This window comes from Somniosus microcephalus, chromosome 6, assembly GCF_052327205.1.
Source record: "Somniosus microcephalus isolate GS21.2 chromosome 6, FLI_Smic_1.0, whole genome shotgun sequence".
NCBI classification, from domain to species: Eukaryota; Metazoa; Chordata; class Chondrichthyes; order Squaliformes; family Somniosidae; genus Somniosus; species Somniosus microcephalus.
In genome coordinates, this window is record NC_140992.1 from 172,370,492 (window position 1) to 172,390,951 (window position 20,460).

Sequence of the window (20,460 nt, forward strand, 5' to 3'; positions counted from 1 at the left end):
AACAACTTTTCAGGAGTGACAACACCTCTTTAATTAATTTATTTTCCTAATTAAGGGAACCTAATGACTCTAGTTTTAACAATTTTTTAAATGGGAGTGAACCTTTAAAGCAGATGCCAGTGTGGGGGACTACAGTCTCCCGCGTAAAGAAATAGGCAACACAGCGAGCTACAAGAAATAGGTCTTTACTCCAACTCTCACAATACAGGACTGAATTCGTAAAGCCCACGAACCTGTGATGACTCACGGATTGGTCACCTGCTGGAACCTGATTGGTTTTCCTTCTCTCAGCAGCAGGCAAGTCTGGACATGCCTTATTCCTCTCAGCTTGCAACTGTCTTGCGGGGGGAGGGGAATACAGCAGTTAAAAGGGGGTTATACAGGTTTATCTACATACACACAGTGTGCCACACCAACATGATTAACTGCCATTGGAATGTTGATCGCTGTTTGCTGAGGGAGTTGCTGGACTTTATTTTGCCATATTGAACATGTCACTAGTGATTAATCATAATGCATATCAACCTTAAAGGGCCACTCCTATCTTGTTCACTTCCACGTCCATGGGAAGTGTTCTGAAATATGTATTAAGCATTCTGATTGTGTTTTGCACACCTGATTTTCTTTGCCATAAATTAATGTAAAAAAATTATTTTATTTTCATCTGTACACAGATGAGGATATTATAAATGTCTCTATTTGTATTTTGTTTTAAGAGTTACAGCTGTTAAGGATCCACTGTAATTTTATCACTAAGTTGGTTTGTGAACAGTTTCAAAGTACACTTGAATCCATTAAACATTTGTGTGACAACCACAAAGACCTTAATAATTAAAAGTCTTGCATCCAGCACCCATCTATAGCACCACAGCTCTTAAAGGATTCACACCACAAAGGCTATGCATATTAATAAGGCAAAAATTGGCTCAAATAAACACTTAAATTATTTTTGGGGGCCTTTATAGCATGAATATGAATGGAAACAAGATGCTCGCTTATAGGATTTGAAGAAAATTATTCTGAGTGATTTGATAAATCAGATTTGTGGTGCTTGGTGGATTGTGGACTTAGGCTTTACAAAACAATTGAACAATTTAATTGATTAGCTTTATAATGACGGCTGCTTGCTGATTGATAGCTTTTCTTGTGCAGTGAATGGTTTTTGGTTTGTATTTAATGAATTAAATATTTGACTAAATTGCAAATAGGTTCAAATTTAATCAGTGGTTAATTAAGCCAAACTGAAACCTGTCTCAAACAAGCTGCACATTCAGGGAGTGGTATCCCTTTCGATATACACAAAGATGCAAGGTTGGTGATAGGGAACACACAAGGCAATGTGGATGCAGCCTATGGCACCTTGGATCCTGGGGAAACCTGCAAAGTGGGCGAAGCCTAGTGCTGTCTTGTCTTGTTTCATTCTGTCAATGGGGAATGTGATTTATATGTTCCTCCTGGTATAGAGAGCCTCAGACACCCCCTGCCCCCAATATAGCGGCTCACAGCAAACTGCAAGAAGTCACTGATGTCACCTGCTGCAGCTTGGAATGACCCCATGACATGTGTCAAGGACCATGGTGACCTTGACTGCCACAGGCAGTGCTGTCCACGCTCTGGTTTGGGGCTGCAGCTCTGTGACAGTCTCATTGGTAAAGCACAGACACCTCACACATTGCTCCTCGGTGAAATTGAGGTGTGAGAGGTGCTCCCTGAAGACCCGCTGTGGGTGTGGCCTCCTGTGCAGTGCCCTCTCAATTAGTCTTAATCAGCACAATACCAGAGGAAATTATGCCCTGTAACAATTTGGGGGCTCCTTCTCTGGAAATCACATTTCAATCGTGCTATTTCCAGTCATGAACAATTTACAGAAAAGTGCATGTTTAAAAGGGGTTGAGTTGGATTTAAGAGATTTGTCAATATGGCCCAACCAAGACATTAAACAACATTTAATGTCTCAGATCTAAACCCTTGTCCATTTCATGCACGTTACGTTCTGAGTGGTTGATAGGGGAATACACAACATGTTAGATTTATATCTTGCAGTGTCTGCCTTTTAAGTTTTCTTCTGGAGGTCTTACATGTAGTTACTTGTGTTCCTCTTTCGATTAAGTAAATGACTGTGCAGATTATAAATTGTTTTTCGGAAGGAGTGGCCTCAATGAACAAATGAGCTGTTTCTCAATCCAAGCTTTTTATGTTCTTCCTTCCAAGCCTTTTAATGCTTATTCATCCACATAAATACCGATGTGATTAAAGTGAGTTTAATCTCGCATTCTCTAAATTAAAATTAAAGTATCTATATAACTTTTTGTTCTGAGTTTCTACCCTTTGTAATTAACATTTACAGGGACTCCAGTTTAAGTTTGTAAACCATCTCCTCAGGATTTCACTCATTTCTTAAACTGCCTACTAGTAATTACGAAGATAACTGTGTGTATCACCATTATTTGCTGCAAGTTTCATGGTATTTTGTTAAAGGGAGGCGACGGCAGATGTAGAGACGAATAAAAGTCTGAACAGTTTGTTGACTGGTTCATGTTTTTCTTTTGCAGTGAGATTTCACGTAGAACATGATTTAATATTTAACTTTTATGACATACATTGGAATACACTTGAACAACACAATTTACCTCTATGTTAAAATATAAAACCTACTCCTTACTTGTATTTTTGTGATGAGTAAACCTTTTCTTTAGCAAAGTAACAAATTCATATTCTCAAAATAAATGTAACTATGTCCTTGAACGCTTTGTTTGGTTGACCTGATTATAGGTGAATCTCATGTCCTTGCTCAGTTGTTAATCTTTATTGACTCTCACTTATTAAAAGCATAAAACTAAAATGGGGAGTTATAAACTGTGCAATTTAAATATACTTTACTGACGCTATAAAAATTAAACAAGAAGCATTTATGTTAAAGGATCAGATATAAAGTTTGGATCAGATCTAGCTGTCTAAGACTGTTTCAATACAGTTTTGTTGAGACATTCCTCTGTTAGCATATCTGTTGAGGTGAACCACTGGAAAATGTCAGAACAATAATTAAAGTAATTTTACATTGTTTTTCCTAGATCATTGTTTAGCTTCGGAGTTTTATCAGGAACCCTCGAGGCTCTTTGGCACTTTACAGATTCTTTGTTTATTAATGAAATATGGCTCCACGGATCTTGGAGAATCTCATCTTTGGGCTAAGTTTTATTGTGGCATCGCATTTTGTTCCTGGATGTACAGGTATGTATGTTACATATTATTTTGTTTTCAGTGACCAGCACAGATAATGGAAATGTTCTTAACAATTCTGAACCATGTGAATTATTTATTTCAATGTATGTTCATTTGGTGCTATCACAGAATCACAGAATCCCCACAGTGCAGATAGAGGCCATTTTGGCCCATCGAGCCTGCACCGACACATATCCCACCCGATCCCCGTAACCCCTACACCAACACATATCCCACCCTATCCCCATAACCACACGTATTTAATCCCCCTAACACTAAGGGTCAATTTATCATAGCCAATCAACCTAACCTGCACATCTTTGGACTGTGGGAGGAAACCGGAGCACCCGGAGGAAACCCACGCAAACACGGGGAGAATGTGCAAACTCCACACAGACAGTCACCCGAGGCCGGATTCGAACCCGGGTCCCTGGCGCTGTGAGGCAACAGTGCTAACCACTATGCCACCGTGCTATCATATCATATTTTGGATTAACACTACTAATAGTGTTTAATAAAGTCAGTGTTAAACTCAATATAAGTTATGAATGTTGCTTAGTAATATCACGTTAAATAGAATTTGTTACAATAGTTTTGCTTCTGCTATTGCTTGGACTGTGTATTAAGAGTGTGCCAGGTACATTTAGTTTGTAAAAAGTCAACAAAGTTTGGCTTTCAGAAATCTACACTGTTAATAAATTTATGCTTTCAGTAACTTGATGACTTTGCAAGAGTTTGATTAATGTTTTTGAAAATGTAAATTTGCACCGACCCCCTCAGCCAACCTGTTGATTGACAGCTATTAAGTACAATGGTATCTTTGGTTGCTTATATGCTATATATTTTACTTATATGTAACAATGCTACACAGCAAGGGCATGACTTCAGATCACACTAAGCACTGGAAGACATCTCTGCAGAACTGACTAGCAACATAAAAACTTTTTTGTGGCCAAAAGTGCTGATATTTTTCTTATATGAACAGAATATTGAAGGAGCACTGATTATAGCAAATCCATGCCTCTTACAATGGCTAGAACAATTCAGTTTTAAGGACATGTGAAAAAAAATCAAGGACAAAAAAGCCTATTTGCTCCATGGAGCTCATCTCTCCAGCACTCTAACTCTGCATTTTGAATGCCGTAATGTTTTTGATTCCATTCCCTTACCTGGTAAGATTATACCAAATATGTATTAGGTTTTGTGTAAAGATTTTTTTTCTCTAATAGCAATCAGTTTGTGTGTGGCGATGTTGCTCCTGAATTAAACAGTCAAATGAATAAATCACTGAATATTGTTAATATTCCATGGTTCTCTGGTGTATATCATCTATTTGTGCCCTTCCTGAAGTGATACTTGTGTGAAATGAATTGCTATGTATTACATTTGTCAAACGTAAGACCTGGGCACAGAACCATGAATGCAAAAACTAGAGCTAAACCATTTGGGAGTGAAATCAGGGAGCACTTTTTCACTCCATGGGCAGTGAAAATCTGGAATTCTCCTCCCCACCCCCTCCCCCCCAAAGGCTGTGGATGCTGTGGGCAATTGAAATGATTAAGACTGAGAATGACAGATTTTTATTAGGTAAGGGATATGGATAAAAGGCGGGTAAATGGAGGTACAGATCAGCCATGACCTAATTGAATGGTAGAACAGGCTCGAGGGGCTGAATGGCCTACCCCTGTTCCGATGTTCCTCAAGACTAAACGTGACCGATATGGGCAAAGTAATTCCTAGCTTAATAAAACCGATTCTGAAAGCTGGTGGTCACATTATATCCCAATTTACTGACATTTCAAATGAGTTTTATATCTCATTTCTTTCATCCTGATTTTTTTTATTTGTGTCCTTCAAAATGGCTGCTCATCGTTGTTGGGAAGGATAGTGGAAAAGCAGTTCAAAAACTTCCCTGTGTTGTCCGAAACCAACTATATGTCTTGTTCGGGAAGTGCCTGTGCACTAACAGACATATCATGTGTCGGAGGTTTTTATGGAACCAGGAACTCTCCACTTTAGTGTCCTACCTGAAGGAAAACGATTAGCAGATTAAACTTTAGACTGTGGGATTTTATAGATACAGCACAATTCATTTTAGATCAAAATTAATACAAAAAATAGTGTTACGGGATCGGACTGTAAAATATAATTTCTATTCTAATAAGAGTACAATACAGGAAACTTTTTTTTATCCGGCACGGACGGGACCGACGTGGTGCCGGTTCATCAAAAATTCCGGATAACCGAACGCTATAGTAAAAGATATGGAGCTGAGAGCTCCGTATAAAGCAACAAACCCTGTTGCTTAGCAACAGGTTCAGAACAATGGCCACAAGTTGCAAGCATCTCTGTAGCTTAGCAACAGCTGCAGCCACACCCTTGCACAGCAACAGATGGAGGAAGGCAAGTAATAAAAGTTACCTGAACCTACTCCTGAATTTTGCCGGTTAACCGAGATTTCCGGTTATTTAGGTGCCGGTAAATCGAAAGTTTCCTGTACCAGGTTAACCCCACTAGATCAAATAGGTTATATCTTAGATGTGTAGCCCAGGGCTAATACTTTAACAATGCATACTGGAATTCACATAGTATTTTTACTCCGTCTCCTGTCAGTCTGGAAGGCACAAAGTATTAAATGCTAGACCCACTGCATACAGGCTGAAATAGGTGACCAAATTTATTTACAAAAACAATTTGCAAAAATATTAGAAAAATACTGTACTGAACAATAATAATCGAAATTGGGCCTCGTACCTCCATCGCCAATTTCAATCTATCCATTTGGGCCGCCTGCCTCTTTGGCAGCAACCCTCAGGTAAATCCTGGGTGGGAAAGCGAACGGGGTGGAGGGGCGGAGGGGTGATTGCAGCCACATCTATGACAAGAAATCCTGAGCGGAGCAGGGCCAGTACCTGTTCTGCTCAGAACAGCCCAATTCAGCTAGGGATCCCAAAATAGGCGTTGGGTCTGTTTTAGGAGGCCTCCAGGGCATTTGGACATATTTCAAGTATCTATGGCACGGGACGTAGCCCCACAAAATTGGACCCTTTTTTTGCCCCCATTTTCCACCTGGAAAACGGGCATGACGAGATCCAATGCCTACCCCGTTGAATTATGCTCTACACGGGCAACTTCTTGGTTCTATTGGGTCACTCTTCCTGAGAATAGCATAAAATAGGCTTTTGTTACAGAATTTCTTCTTTCTGGTATACTCCGACTATGAAAGAACTGGGTACGCAGCATTCTTTTACGGATACTTTTCCTTTTCAGGATAGGCTGTTCCATCATGCTTGGCTAAATTGAATTATCAAAATAACAATGCTGTCTTGTCCTGTTCTATAAATGCAAACTTTCATAGTATTTCCATGAGGTAGACATCTCAATATTACTGTACTAACTACTGGAGACAGTTGAAGGACCCTTTTACAATACAACAATATAACTTACGGTAGAGTTATTGCGCTTATTATTTCCTTAGTTGACTCTTTTCCTGTTGCATGTATGGAAAATAATGCTGTTCTTCCTTTAACCAGGTGTAGACATTGCTATTAATGATATCATAAGTGACTACAGAATCATCACGAACATCTCGGATTCTCTTTCATTAACATGCACAGCAGTCAACAACACCCAGGATGAAGAGTTAGTCTGGCTTCGGGGAGACCGAGAAATTAACTTGAAGTCTATGAATCGGATCAATGTTAGCACTGTCTGCATCGATCCAATCACAGAAGATGACAATGATGTTACTTTCAGCTGCCGTTTAAACAAAAATTTTAACATCAATACAACTGTGCTTCTGGATATTAGATGTGAGTAACCTACCAGTCTTAAGAAGCCAGAAGAACTCAATTGTTTTAAGGAACTTGCTAGGGAGAGGGGAGGAACATAAGAACATAAGAAATAGGAGCAGGAATAGGCCACTTGGCCCCTCGAGCCTGCTCCGCCATTCAATAAGATCATGGCTGATCTTGGGCTCAAAGCCACTTCCCCGCCCGCTCCCCATAACCCTTCACTCCCTTATCTTGCAAAAAATCTGTCTATCTCCACCTTAAATGTATTTAATGACCCAGCCTCCACTGCTCTCTGCAGCAGAGAATTCCACAGATTTACGACCCTCTGAGAGAAGAAATTCCTCCTCATCTCAGTTCTAAAAGGGCGACCCTTTATTCTGAAACTATGCCCCGAGTTCTAGATTTCCCCACGAGGGGAAACATCCTCTCTGCATCTACCCTGTCGAGCCCCCTCAGTATCTTATATGTTTCAATAAGATCACCTCTCATTCTTCTAAATTCCAATGAGTATAGGCCCAACCTGCTCAACCTTTCTTCATAAGTCAACCCCCTCATCTCTGGAATGAACCTAGTGAATCGTCTCTGAACTGCCTCCAATGCAAGTATATCCTTCCTTAAATAATGAGACCAAAACTGTACGCAGTACTCAAGGTGTGGTCTCACCAATACCCTGTACAGTTGTAGCAGGACTTCCCTGCTTTTATGCTCCAACCCCCTTGCAATAAAGGCCAACATTCCATTTGCCTTTTTGATTACTTGCTGTACCTGCATGCTAACTTTTTGTGTTTCTTGCACAAGGACCCCCAGGACCCTCTGAACTGTAGCAGTTTGTAATCTCTCTCCATTTAAATAATAATTTGCTTTTTTATTTTTCCCGCCAAAGTGTATAACCTCGCACTTTCCCACATTATACTGCATCTGCCAAATGTTTGCCCACTCACTTAGCCTGTCTATATCCCTTTGTAGGTTCTTTGAGTCCTCTGCACAACTTGCTTTTCCACCCATCTTTTATCATCCGCAAACTTGGCTACATTACACTCGGTCCCTTCATCCAAGTCATTAATGTAGATTGTATATAGTTGAGGCCCCAGCACCAATCCCTGTGGCACCCCACTAGTTACCGTTTGCCAACCGGAAAATGACCCATTTATCCCGACTCTCTGCTTTCTGTTAGTTAGCCAATTCTCTATCCATGCTAATATATTACCCCCAATTCTGTGAGCTCTTATCTTATGCAGTAACCTTTTATGTGGCACCTTATCGAATGCCTTCTGGAAATCCAATGAAGCTGATGGAGAAAGCAAAAAGGTTTCTAGTTTGTATCCAGCCACAGTATTAATTAATAGTGAATTTAATGACACAACAAAGTATGCCATTAAATAACAAGGAAAGGATTTGGAGTTGACTAAATGTTGATAGTGTTGTTGCATTATATGACAGTAGTTGCCAATGCAAATAGAATGGGCCAAAATTTGCGATCGGAGGCCTCCGACCTGTAAATAAAATCTACGCATTTACCTCGTGGCCCAGGAGATACGGAAGCTTGCGATCCTGGGTCTCTCCAGGTCCACACGGGCGGAGGCCCATGTATCCCAGGGGCGCAGGCGGTTCACAAGCGTCCTGGGATCACGTGGGCCAGCCCAACCAATAAAAGAAGGGAATCCCCATTCATACTTATGGGAGTTCCGTACGTACGAAACTCCCATAAGTATGAATAGGGATCACTTAAAAACTACACGAACACATGAAATAATTTTTTTTTAATTACATATTTAAAATTAATTAAAATGTTATTAAATATTTTAACAAAAATTCAATGGGGGGGAAATGTATATCTTTTAACGGGGCTAAAAATAAACTATCTCAAATTTGTGTTCTTAGGTTACTGACCCACATGCCAGTGGAAACAGTTTCTTCTTACTTATTCTATCAAAACCCTTCATAATTTTGAAAAGTCATAGTAAATCTCCCCTTAACATTCTCTGTTCTAAGGAGAACAATCCTAGTTTCTCGAGCCTCTCCTCATAACTGAAGTCTCCTATCATTCTCGTAAATCTCCTCTGCACCCTCTCCAAGGCTGTTGAATGGCTTTTTAAAAGTCCTACATTCTATTATGAAGTGATTTATTCAGGTCTCGTATAATTTAGCGCAAATGGATATTTATGGTGCAAAATTTCTCCAGTTCAGCAAAATTGCTCAGGCTGACAAAATGAATTGCAGAGATTGAAAAATAACATCTTTGATACAATGTTGTGGTTCCTTGAAAGCCATCTACTGTTGTCGTCTATGGGATGTCCAATATGCTTCTTGGAAGCAGCATGAACATTTTGGGGTAGATTTTCATAAAGCTGTCGGGAAGGAGGCGGGACTACAACTTTCGGGTTTTAGTCCCGCCTACATCGACGTCCGGCCAATCCATGCGATTTTCCCTTGATTGACCTTGTTGAGCCCGCCCAGCGGGCTCAGCAGGCCAATTAAGAGCCACCCGGCAACAGGTGACGTCACAGACTGAAATTTCATCTGTCAAGAGGTCTTGGCAGATGAAATATCAGTGTTTCACAGCTGTTTGAAGCTGTCAAACACTGACAGTCTGACTTCTAACCTGAGTCCTTCTACACAGACTCAGTTAGAAGTCTGCCCGGCAATGAAAGCTGAAGGCTGTCACTTTTGACAGCTCGCAGCCATTTTGCTTTCAGTGCCGGCTGAGTGATGGACTCCCAAAACCTAGAGGAAGAAAGGCTGTTAAGGTAAGTACAGGTAATTTAAACTTCTTTACACACTTTAGACACATCAAACACACTTACCTTCGCACTTATGCACCCATCACTCACCTGAACACCGACATCGCGACCCCTCCAAGTCCTTCAACCCAACGGCCCGCCTGCTCTAACCTGGCGTGGTTTGGAGCCATCGGGATTCCCACATGACACCCCTCAAAATAGGGATTAGGCTAAAAACTGCCTGTTAACTATCTGTTAACAGGCAGTTAATTGGCACTAATCCCTACCCGCCTCGGGTCGGCGGGTCCCAGTGCAGGGCGGGTACCCGCCTCCCCTGAAACTTACGTGGAGGCGGGTTTTGGGCGGGATGGTGTCGGGACTCCCGAAATCGGGATTTCCCCCCCCCACACGCCTGAAACCCCGCCTGACGGCTCCAGGAAAATCGACCCCTTTGTGTCAGCTGTGGCTCAGTGGGCAGCACCCTCGCCTCTGAGTCAGAAGGTTGTGGGTTCGAGTCCCACTCCAGAGACTTGAGCACAAAAATCTAGGCTGACACTCCCAGTGCAGTGCTGAGGGAGCGCTGCACTGTCGGAGGTGCCGTCTTTCGAATGAAATGTTAAACCGAGGCCCCGTCTGCTCTCTCAGGTGGACGTAAAGGATTCCATGGCACTATTTCGAAGAAGAGCAGGGGAGTTATCCCTGGTGTCCTAGCCCTCAATCAACATCTAAAAAACCAGTTTATCTGGTCATTATCACATTGCTGTTTGTGGGAACTTGCTGTGTGCAAATTGACTGCCGCGTTTCCCACATTACAACAGTGACTACCCTTCAAAAGTACTTCATTGGCTGTAAAACGCTTTGGAACATCCGGTAGTGGTGGTGAAAGGTGCTATATAAATGCAAGTCTTTCTTTTCTTTTAACGTTCAGGAAAGTACTTTAGTATATATAGTGTGGAATCATTTGAATAGTCATTTTAATTTTTCATGTTCAAAAATAGTATAGAAAGTAACAAGTTAAAAATTGCTTTATAACTGTGTTTCATTTTTTGTGCTTAAATTGTTGCAGTTATTCCTATGCTGAGTAGGGATGGTGATGATCAAATCGAAGTACATAGAGGAAATGGTGTGACGCTAACTTGCAACGTGAAGTCCAATCCACCGGCTGTGATGTACTGGTCTAAAGATAACAATATCCTGAAGATGGTGGCTGGCAAACACAGTGTGTACAGGGACAGTGGTGTCTTTCGCCTATCTATTAGGAAGATAAAGAAAGTGGAAAATGGGACGTACGTCTGTATAGCTAATTCCACACTTGGAAGCAGCAATTTAGCCTTCCACCTGAATGTGAAAGGTAGGAATGACCCAAACTCATAGCCAAGAAGAACAGCTAAATTAAAATGATCAAATATATTATTCCCTTTCCCTTAAATATTCCATTTTAATATACTTCGTACATATAATGATTTGTTCTAATGTCAAATACTGGCATCTTTCCCTTGGCAGTTACAATTTACAAACTTATAAAATACATGCGCAGAGTATACCGATGTGGCTGTACTGTACTAGAGGCGTATAAATTGAAACCATTTTACTGAATGTGTGCTATTATTCAGTGCCTACCTATTTTAAACAAAGTATTAGTACAGCATTATTTCTAAGGCTATCTTTAATTGACCATGTTTTATTTGCCGCAGCCTGTAACAGTCATTATATTCTTTGACAGATAAACCGTATGAAGTACCATATGAACCAATCGTTGCTGGGCTAGCGGTTGTTGTGCTGACTGTTATTTTTGGACTCGTTTCCCGGAGAAAGAAAATGATTGAGGTGAGTGTATGAAAAATGGAAACTTTGAGATATAGAGCTGAATAGCATTTAGAAAATTGCAGCCCAAGGTATGGAGTAGTCAGTGTTCTGTGACAGAATTATAGTACAGTACCCAGATTCATGGTGAGGAATCCCAACACAGTGAATTCTCAGTTTTGTCCATGACAACAAGGTGAAAGGGTTGAATGGAGACCACTGCAAGCAGGAAGAAAAAAATGAAACAAATTTCACTGTTGTTGTGCATCTAGCAACTAGTTGAAGAGTAGAGTTAGCAGAAATCTGGGAGTGGTTCATCGACCTGCCATGTTGAACAGGGAATGAATAGTTTGTAGTACAGGCAAACTGAGAGAAAGAGATCAAAGAAAGAGAGAGAAATCCATAACCTGCGCAATGAGACTAATGTTCAAATCACAAACTGCTGACTCGAGGTATAGATCACTTTATTATTTGTACTTACTGCAAAAAGTGGTACATAAATCACACCTTAACACATTCCAAATACTTTGGCCTAAAAATTCGGTTGCTTTGCGCCTCCTGTTCACGGGGCGTAAAGCAACTAGCGCCCGGGCGTGACACTGCCAACGCCTCCTGCAAAATTCAGCGGGAGGTTAGCGGCGGTGATAACCGTTGGTGACCTGCGCTGCCGGTGATGACGTCATCGCCGTGCGCAGCGCCCCGGCCACGATCTTCGGTAGCACTCCCTGACTTACCACCGGATGCTATGTCTGACGGGGTCGGTGGGGGGGGCCTACCTGTGGCCAGGGCGGTGCAAATTAAAGGTGAGGTGCCGGGCGGCCATTTTTGTTGCTGGCCACCTGCCAGCACCTGTCCCCGTTGCTGTCCCTGGCCTCCTCTTCAGCCCCCCTGCGGAGTGCCGGCTGCGCTCCCTGAGCCCGGCACGTCTCTTGAATGCCGGACTCTTTTGCTGGCACTCCAATCCCTGGTGGTCCAGCTGGGCCCCGGGTCGTGCTGCGCAAGGGCCCTCCCCTTTAAGAAGGGGAGGAAGGCCTGCAGTACCGCGGCACGTAGTGCGCGATATTCCCTCACCGGGGCCCCAAGAGGGACGCGGGGCGCTTCCAGAAGTGCCCTGCTTCCCTCTTGAGAAGCGCCCCGCCTCCCTCTTGGGGCGTTACCGATGAATTTCGGCCGTGTGGGTGCTAATTGTTTCGGGGCGCTAAAAGTAGTGCCCCGGCGAAGTTAGCGCCCCAAAGGGGGTGCGACTCAATTTTTCCTCCTTTATCTCATACCCAATACAAAGGACCACTTCAACAGGCAAGCCCACACTTCCCATGAACTGAAACTGGATCTTATGTGTGAAGTAAGCTGTGCGGTAGCAATCCCTGGGCCACCAGTAACCTCTATTTACTGTTGATGTGTAAACTGGACACGGTAACATTGGACCTCTCCCACTGATGGACAGTTAGCAGGCTTGACAGCTTGTATAGGTCGCACAACAATTAAAAATCAAGTTCGTTAAGAAATAAAATGTGCAGAAGCATAGGTAAGAGTAACAGCATATGGGTAAATCTATGTTTCTCACTTAGCTTACAAAATCTGTTACAAAACAATGATACATTTTATCCAGGGTTTTGCATTGAGAATAACGGTGAGGCTAACAGCTCTCACCGTTATTATGGAGTAAATCGGACGGCAACTTCCGACGTCTGCACATACGCAGTAAGATGCGGAAACCCAGAAGTTGCTGTCCAAGGTACCCCCCTCTTCCACAGGCTGCGCTATAACAGTACCTCGCCGAGAGACTCAGCATTGAAATACATGTGAGGGCATGAAGTTGCAGTAGTTACCCATTAAACACAGCAGAAAATGTTAGGGCTGGTGCATTCAGGTGTAAGTGAATTTTTAATGGCATGATCAGTCATCAGTCATAAACAATCTCGCTGGCCCTGAAAATTTAATTTTACGAGTGCAGTCTCATTCCGTCAGAATTTAATTAGTATCGCTTTTATCTCTCTCTGTTAATCCCATCTTTATTTCCCAATCTTTATTTCGCTTTCTGTACATGATTTAAATACAATTTATACCTCCTGGTTCAGACTCTGCGTGGCTCAGTGAGGAGTCTTCAGTCTGATTGGTTGAAGAACCTTGCTGTTGCTTGCCCACACACGCCACAGATCCTCTGTAGAATGTGCTGCGCTGGATCAGACACCAGTCGCCGCTCAAAAGCCCGCGAAAAGTCTGTGGGCAGCTGTCAGCGTAATGAACGGCGAGCGCCATTCCTTCGCCGCTGACCACAAAATCCAGGCCTTTGAGTTCTAATAGTTCGCTGTGGAATCAGACTTTTATTTTGGACCGATATACATTGAGTTCCACCAGCCTCAGCTTGTCTGTAACTTTATGTGGGATTCCAGTTGTGGACTTATTTAGCAAAACCAGTACAAAAAACTCTTTGCTTCAAAGTATGATCTGGAAGATAAAAGAGAAAGGGATCCTTCCCAATTAAATAACACTGCCAACTAAAGTGATATTCAAAGGCCCAGAACCTACCTGACAGCTTTTCCTGATATATAGGCATTGATATTTACGGGGAGGCGGAGAGTGAGTGGGGGCGCATATATGCAGTTGGGAAAACCCGGAAATACCGGGAAGGAGGAGTTCCTGCCAAAATTAACGGCAGAACTTCAGTAGAATTTTTTTACTTGGGGTTCAGTGTGGGAGTGCTGGGAGCGGGGGGGGGGTGGACGCGGGGTTGTTAAGATTCCAGAGGGAGGGGGTTTGAAGATTACCTGGTTGGGCGGGGGGGTCGGCTGAATCGCAGCAGAAGGTTTGCATGAGGGATCGGAGGGGGGTGGGGGGGAAGCACTCCAGCTCCTCCTAGCCCACAAGCAGAGCTGGAAAAATACTCAGCTGTTGGACGTGGCGGCTCCCTTCACCCATCAGCTGCCAGGGTTCCCGAGCCCTGGGAAACCCGGCCCGCAGTGGTTAAATTCAAATGTCTCCCAAAATCTGAGGAAAGCCGCCTCAGTTAAATATTATGATTGCTGACCCGCCTCTCCAGAGCACGTTACTCGGACGCACCCATAACCCGCCGCAGTTGAACTGGAAGTCGGTGCGTTTGCGGCATATTAAGGACAAGTTTCACATTTTTACCAATTTTAACCTCTTTTCCCCCTTGTCCACCTGCCCTTCTCCCGCTCGTCGTGGAGGGGCTAAAATTCCTTCCATAGTGTGAAACGAAACAACTCTAATATAGGGACTGATGATATCCCAACTCCCAGTGGGCTGTGCAGCACGGCTAATTGTGGTTCTCTGCGATACTTGTTAAGCAATCCATCCTGTCTCGGTCAGACAACCCTCTTTGAAGTGACATTAAACATTCATCAAGTTGGGTATTTCTTTCAGTACAGAGAAGAAGATCGTCCTTAAAGGAAGTAGTGGGGACATTTTAAACTTGCCATAAGACTGCCTAGCTATCAATCCCCATATTAAATTACAGAGTCCCTTGTGAAATGACGCAGGATAAATCTCATCATCACAATGGGTTTTTATGACTATCAGACTACACACTATTGCAAACTATCTTTTGCCCTGGCTTAGAAGTTCCTGCTGCATTGTTTGTTTTATGGTAGGAATTATAATAAACTGATCACAGTTGAAAAAGTTTATAGACATTAAAGGACACCTTCGTTCAGCATGACACATGGTAATAAAACACACTCTAATCCTGCAGTGCCCATTACCTTCAGCTTCTCAATATTTTCTCCAATGTCCAGGATCATGGGCATATTTTAATGCCTAAACACATAATGCTAAGAGAGGTATTTTACATTTTACTTATTACAAATGTCACCATTATTACTCTGGAGCATTAGTCACGGGTGGTTTTGTCTTCAACAAGATGGTGCCATCTGGAATGGTGACAAGTTGGGGAAAATGGACTTTGTTTGGGATTTAAAACTGAAAAACTGCATAAGAAACAATTTTCCGCTATCAAATTTGAAAGATGCACCCCAGCCCTGAAGTATAATGATCAAAGCGCTCACTGGTTCAAAAGCTAAGAGGTGCAGAGCAGTTGAAACCATCAGCTGTTCTTGGAATGAACTTTATGCGTTCTTTAATTACCTATTGCTGTAGGTGGGTAGTTAAAACTGACACAGAACATGTCCCTTGCCACGTGTATAATATTTGTTCAGCTGATTATCTTTCAGAAGTCACATAGAAGCTTGCGATTCAGTTGTCCATTCAGCTAAAACTCTCAATATGAAAGAATTTAAGGGCTATTTCAGGATTCAAAAGGGAAGTAACTGATTTTAGTATGTGTGGCTGAAGACTAATTCAGCAAAGCCAGTACAAAAGCTCACTGAGCTATGCACTTAATTCATTTCAGTTAAGATGCAGCTATAATGTGTGAGAATTCAAGCACAGGATTTCACTGACTATTTCATACTGAAGATTACATAGAATTAACGACTTGTACTTTATGCCGCACCCTGTTGAGGACAGTGTAAAATATGTATGCACTCCCAACAAAATGAATATGCATTGTATTGAGCAATGTTCTGGAAAAGTTCATGAACTTAAGGCTAGTGATCCTTAATAATGCACTACTATAGTTAAATGTGACTAATTTATATTGGCTTACAGGTTAATATTTCAGCTCAAGATTAGCTCACAGCCAAAATTTTCCTGTTGAAATAAGATACATTTATTGCAATTATAAAAGATGATTAGGACCAAAGTTCTCCCTTCCCTAAACATGGTAGCAATACCAACAAGGGATCGATGGGAAGGGAATTCCTGTTTTAATGGAAAGTAAGAGTGTGCCTGATTTTAATTTTTTTTGTAATCAATGTCCTGCTAATGAAATTACACTCTCCGAGCTCGCAGGTTTCAGAGCAATGCATTCCTGCAACTGTGTTAACGGGTTATTAATTGCGGAGGAACCAGCATTCCCCCACTTTAATTAAAAGAGGAAATTTACCACACACAACTATTCCCTAAAATCCTGACAGTTCCAGCTTTTTCCCGTTAGTTTCAATGTTGGCAGTTGTGGGAACTGTGAAAACAACCCATAACTTTAGTATAAAGTGAGCCTTGTGTTTCACTCACATGGCTAAGTGGCACCTTAACCACAATGCCATGTTTGCATGATATTGGTGAATGAACTGTTACTGCCTAGTCTTGGGGGGGCAACCTCTGTTGTACTTTACTACTACAACAACAACAACTTGTATTTATATAGCACCTTTGACATAGTAAAATATCCCAAGGTGCTTCACAGGAGTATTATAAGCCAAAAAATTTGACACCGAGCCACATAGGAGAAATTAGGGCAGGTGACTAAAAGCTTGGTCAAAGAGGTAGGTTTTAAGGAGCATCTTAAAGGAGGAAAGAGAGGTAGCGAGGCGGAGAGGTTTAGGCAGGGAATTCCAGAGCTTAGGGCCCAGGCAACAGAAGGCACGGCCACCAATGATTGAGCGATTATAATCGGGGATCCTCAAGAGGGCAGAATTAGAGGAGCGCAGCTATCTCGGGGAGGGGTTGTGGGGCTGAAGGAGATTACAGAAATAGGGAGGGGCGAGGCCATGGAGGGATTTGAAACACGGATGAGAATTTTGAAATCGCGGCGTTGCTTAACCGGGAGCCAATGTAGGTCAACGAGCACAGGGGGTGATGGGTGAATGAGACTTGATGCGAGTTAGGACATGGGCAGCTGAATTTTGGATAACCTCAAGTTTATGTAGGGTAGAATGTGGGAGGCTGGCCAGGAGTGCGTTGGAATAGTCAAGTCTAGAGGTAACAAAAGCACTTTTGGCAAGATTTACTGAGCAAAATACTGCTACACCGACAGAAAAATTTCACTTGATGATTTTTTCCCCCAGTGCTGCAGAAGGAAAACCAATACCAGCACATTTAATGTGTATGATACTCAATAGGAAGGCAAGACTGTAAGTACCATTCATCTTCTGTTGTGCTGCACATTTAATTAAAGACAAGCTACAGACACATTTTAATTATGTTTAGCACATTCATTACAGAGGAGCTTGGAGGAAACCCACAACTCCCTCAAAGGAAATTTAATCCAAGATAAAAAGATTTTTTTTCTGCAGGATGTCAAAGGAACAAAGACAAAAATAATGAAGAAAAAGTATAAAGCCGTGCAAGGAGGAGGAATGTACTGATGCCAACTCTGCCTAATATTCCTCTCTGCATGTTGAATTTCACTTTCCCCCTCAATTATTGGTGTCGAACAGTTGAATTGTTATTCTGTTATTTAATTAAATTAAACAGGACTATAACCTTCTCCATGGTATTTCATACATGAATTAAAAATGTTTTATTCTAGCAAGATTTTTAGAAGCCATGATTTGTTATTTTAAAAGATCTTGTTCTTTAGTAAACATAACAGTAATTTCACTGATTTTTTTTTTTTACTCATTGACCAATCAAAATGTTTCTCTATTTTGTACCTTTATCTGAGGTAAAAATATTTTAAGAATAATTTCAAAGCTGTATTTTACAGTAGGCTAAAAAAATATACTTTGGGAAAATATACTTATGAATATTCTAGCTGCTGTTAAAATTTGTGAAGTATTGTACACCTCTTTAAATTGATAATTTTTCCAATGAAGGTTGGGCACTTTTAAATAATGTTTTTTTTTCCTTCTTCCAGTTAAGTCACTGAGTGATTCCTTCATATGTGTAATGAGGAACCGATTGACCCACTTTCTCATAGCCAGTTAGGAAAATCTACCATAATGTGCTTGTATGTCAGCGTGGCTCAGCTGGTAGTATTCTTGCTTCTGACTTCGAAAGTTGCAGGTTCAAGCCCTACTTTTGGATCCAAGCACATAATCTAGGCTGACACTGAGAGAGTGCTGTATTATTGGAAATCCTGTACCACCTTAAGCTGAGACCCAGTCTTCCTGTTCAGATGGACAGTAAAAGTCCCATGGCACTAATTGAAGAGTGGGGAATTCTCGTCGTACCCTGGCCAATTCCTCCTTCAACCAACATCCCCAAAGGCAAGTTAATTGCTCATTCATCTCATTGCTATTTTGGGGATTTTTCCTGCAGAGAAAATGGACACTGCATTTGGCTAAATATCACATTGTATGTCAAGCACTTGGATGCTCCTGAGAGATGTGATAAGGTGTTTGATTTTTTTCATATGCAAAAATAGAGTACTGGAAAATAAAACATAGACAATGAATAAGGGGAATGAGTGATGCAGTAGCTTAGAATCCTATTCTGCCTGAGGCATGGATTTAAGTCTACCCCAGAATGATGAGACTGCACTCTGCTTTGTGCTTGAAATAGTGTCCACCCAGTTCCTTGTGGGTCCAAAGCATAAAACTACCAACAATTTGGTACAAAATTGGTAATATTACCAAGAGAGATCGCAAGAATGGCTGGTGTGAGAAGTGGAAAAGTTCATACCAGTACGCTAAGTGGTACTGCTCTGAAGGTGGGAGTAATGCATATTGTTTGGGAGGTTTCCTCTATATCTTGCCAAGCTGTACCGAACCTAGACATACCTGATGTTGAAACAAAATAAAGTAGAAAAATGTTCCATTTCATCCTGCACCTAAGGGGGGCGGAAAAGCAGATTATCCCCCTTACACAGGGGGATCGAGGAGGACATGGAAAGGGTTGGGGTTGGGGAAGCCTGACCAAGCAGCCTTCCGAGGGTGAGCGAGCATAGGATTTTCCACCGTGTGGGGCAAGCGGACACCGGAGATACACCCATAGCGGCACTTGCGTCCACTGGCCCCTTTCAACTTGGGTATCATCCTACTGACCCCAAAGAGAAAACCTATCAGAGCCATCATAAAAATACAGTACAACACTAACATCATGGAGGCAGCTTTAATGTTACCACTAATTTAGAAAATCACTGACATAATCTTACCACTGCATAGCACTCAGTCCAGAACACCTGGAAGATAACCAGAGAGATAACTAGAGGATGAAGATTGCAAGATAGAACTTGAATTTATCACACCGTTCAGGATGCGCCAATGTGCTTCACATACAATTAAATATTTTCAAGTGCAGTCTTGGTTCTATGAATGCATTCTGTGAAGGATGAATATTGAAGTAATGGTGCACAGTTCCTCTCCAGCTGCTTGTTTTATCAGCGTCTTCGGTGTAACTATCAAATTAAAAGCTGAAATAATTTCCTTATTTGCTAACTGATCTTTCCTCGTCATTCTTGTCAGTGGAAGCGAGAGACAACTCACTCTAAAGCTGTAGAAGAACAATTCAGGTTTCTTGATTAGGTAGTTTTACTTATTGTGTACCTGCCCCAATTGATTTTACAAGTTCAAAAATTAATAGATGATCAGAATAGCACTGTTAAATAATATGCACAAAGGAGCTGTGTCTATATATCACCGTCAATCCATCCCCTCGGTCCACGATTGGATGCCAAATTGAATTAGCTCTGGAATTGTTAAAAGCTCAGAAGATCCCATGTATTCTATGGAATTCTTTAGGATGAGAAACTTTTTATTTTGAGATTTATTAAAATGACAATGTTTTCAGTAATAAGAATGACCACACAGAAGGAAAATTCAGTCTTGTGTCTATCTACAAACAGATTTTGTATATAAAAGTGAAAAATATCTTTTGTGATGTGTTTAATTTTAGGTGCCATCTTTAGCTTGTGTCTTCTTGTACATTCACTATCAGAATAAACTAACTGCCATGGAAAGAGTATTCTCTGTTTCTTCACTCTCACCATATTCTCTACATGCCACACTCAAACCTGTGTGTATGTTCTGTGCCTCACAGCAGCAGTTCTGGATTTGAAAATAATACATTATGCTTATACAAGGTGATATTTAAAATTGGCTAATCATGGTTCTGTAGTTCCTTTTATATCATTATGATGATAAATTAATAGGAAATGCGGTCGTTTTGATTTCGGAAAGGTA

The 20,460-nt window shown here is 41.6% G+C and overlaps 1 protein-coding gene across 1 annotated transcript; it reads left to right on the forward strand.

Moving 5' to 3' along the window:
• The first annotated feature begins 2,929 nt into the window (after nt 1-2,929).
• On the forward strand, nt 2,930-20,237 carry LOC147116203 (transmembrane and immunoglobulin domain-containing protein 1-like). The gene is made up of 6 exons (XM_085990928.1): nt 2,930-3,231; nt 6,756-7,034; nt 10,803-11,087; nt 11,460-11,563; nt 17,404-17,469; nt 17,632-20,237. Exons 1-5 carry the CDS (start codon nt 3,153-3,155, stop codon nt 17,455-17,457), a joined length of 801 nt encoding a protein of 266 aa, XP_085847054.1. The 5' UTR covers nt 2,930-3,152; the 3' UTR covers nt 17,458-17,469; nt 17,632-20,237.
• Nucleotides 20,238-20,460: the final 223 nt, after the last annotated feature.

Coding starts and splice junctions, on each gene's coding strand:
- LOC147116203 (XM_085990928.1), top strand. CDS start 3,153: ATGGCTCCACGGATCTTGGAGAATCTCATCTTTGGGCTAAGTTTTATT. Junction 11,088..11,459: donor CTTCCACCTGAATGTGAAAG/GTAGGAATGACC, acceptor ATTCTTTGACAG/ATAAACCGTATGAAGTACCA. Junction 11,564..17,403: donor GGAGAAAGAAAATGATTGAG/GTGAGTGTATGA, acceptor TTTTTCCCCCAG/TGCTGCAGAAGGAAAACCAA.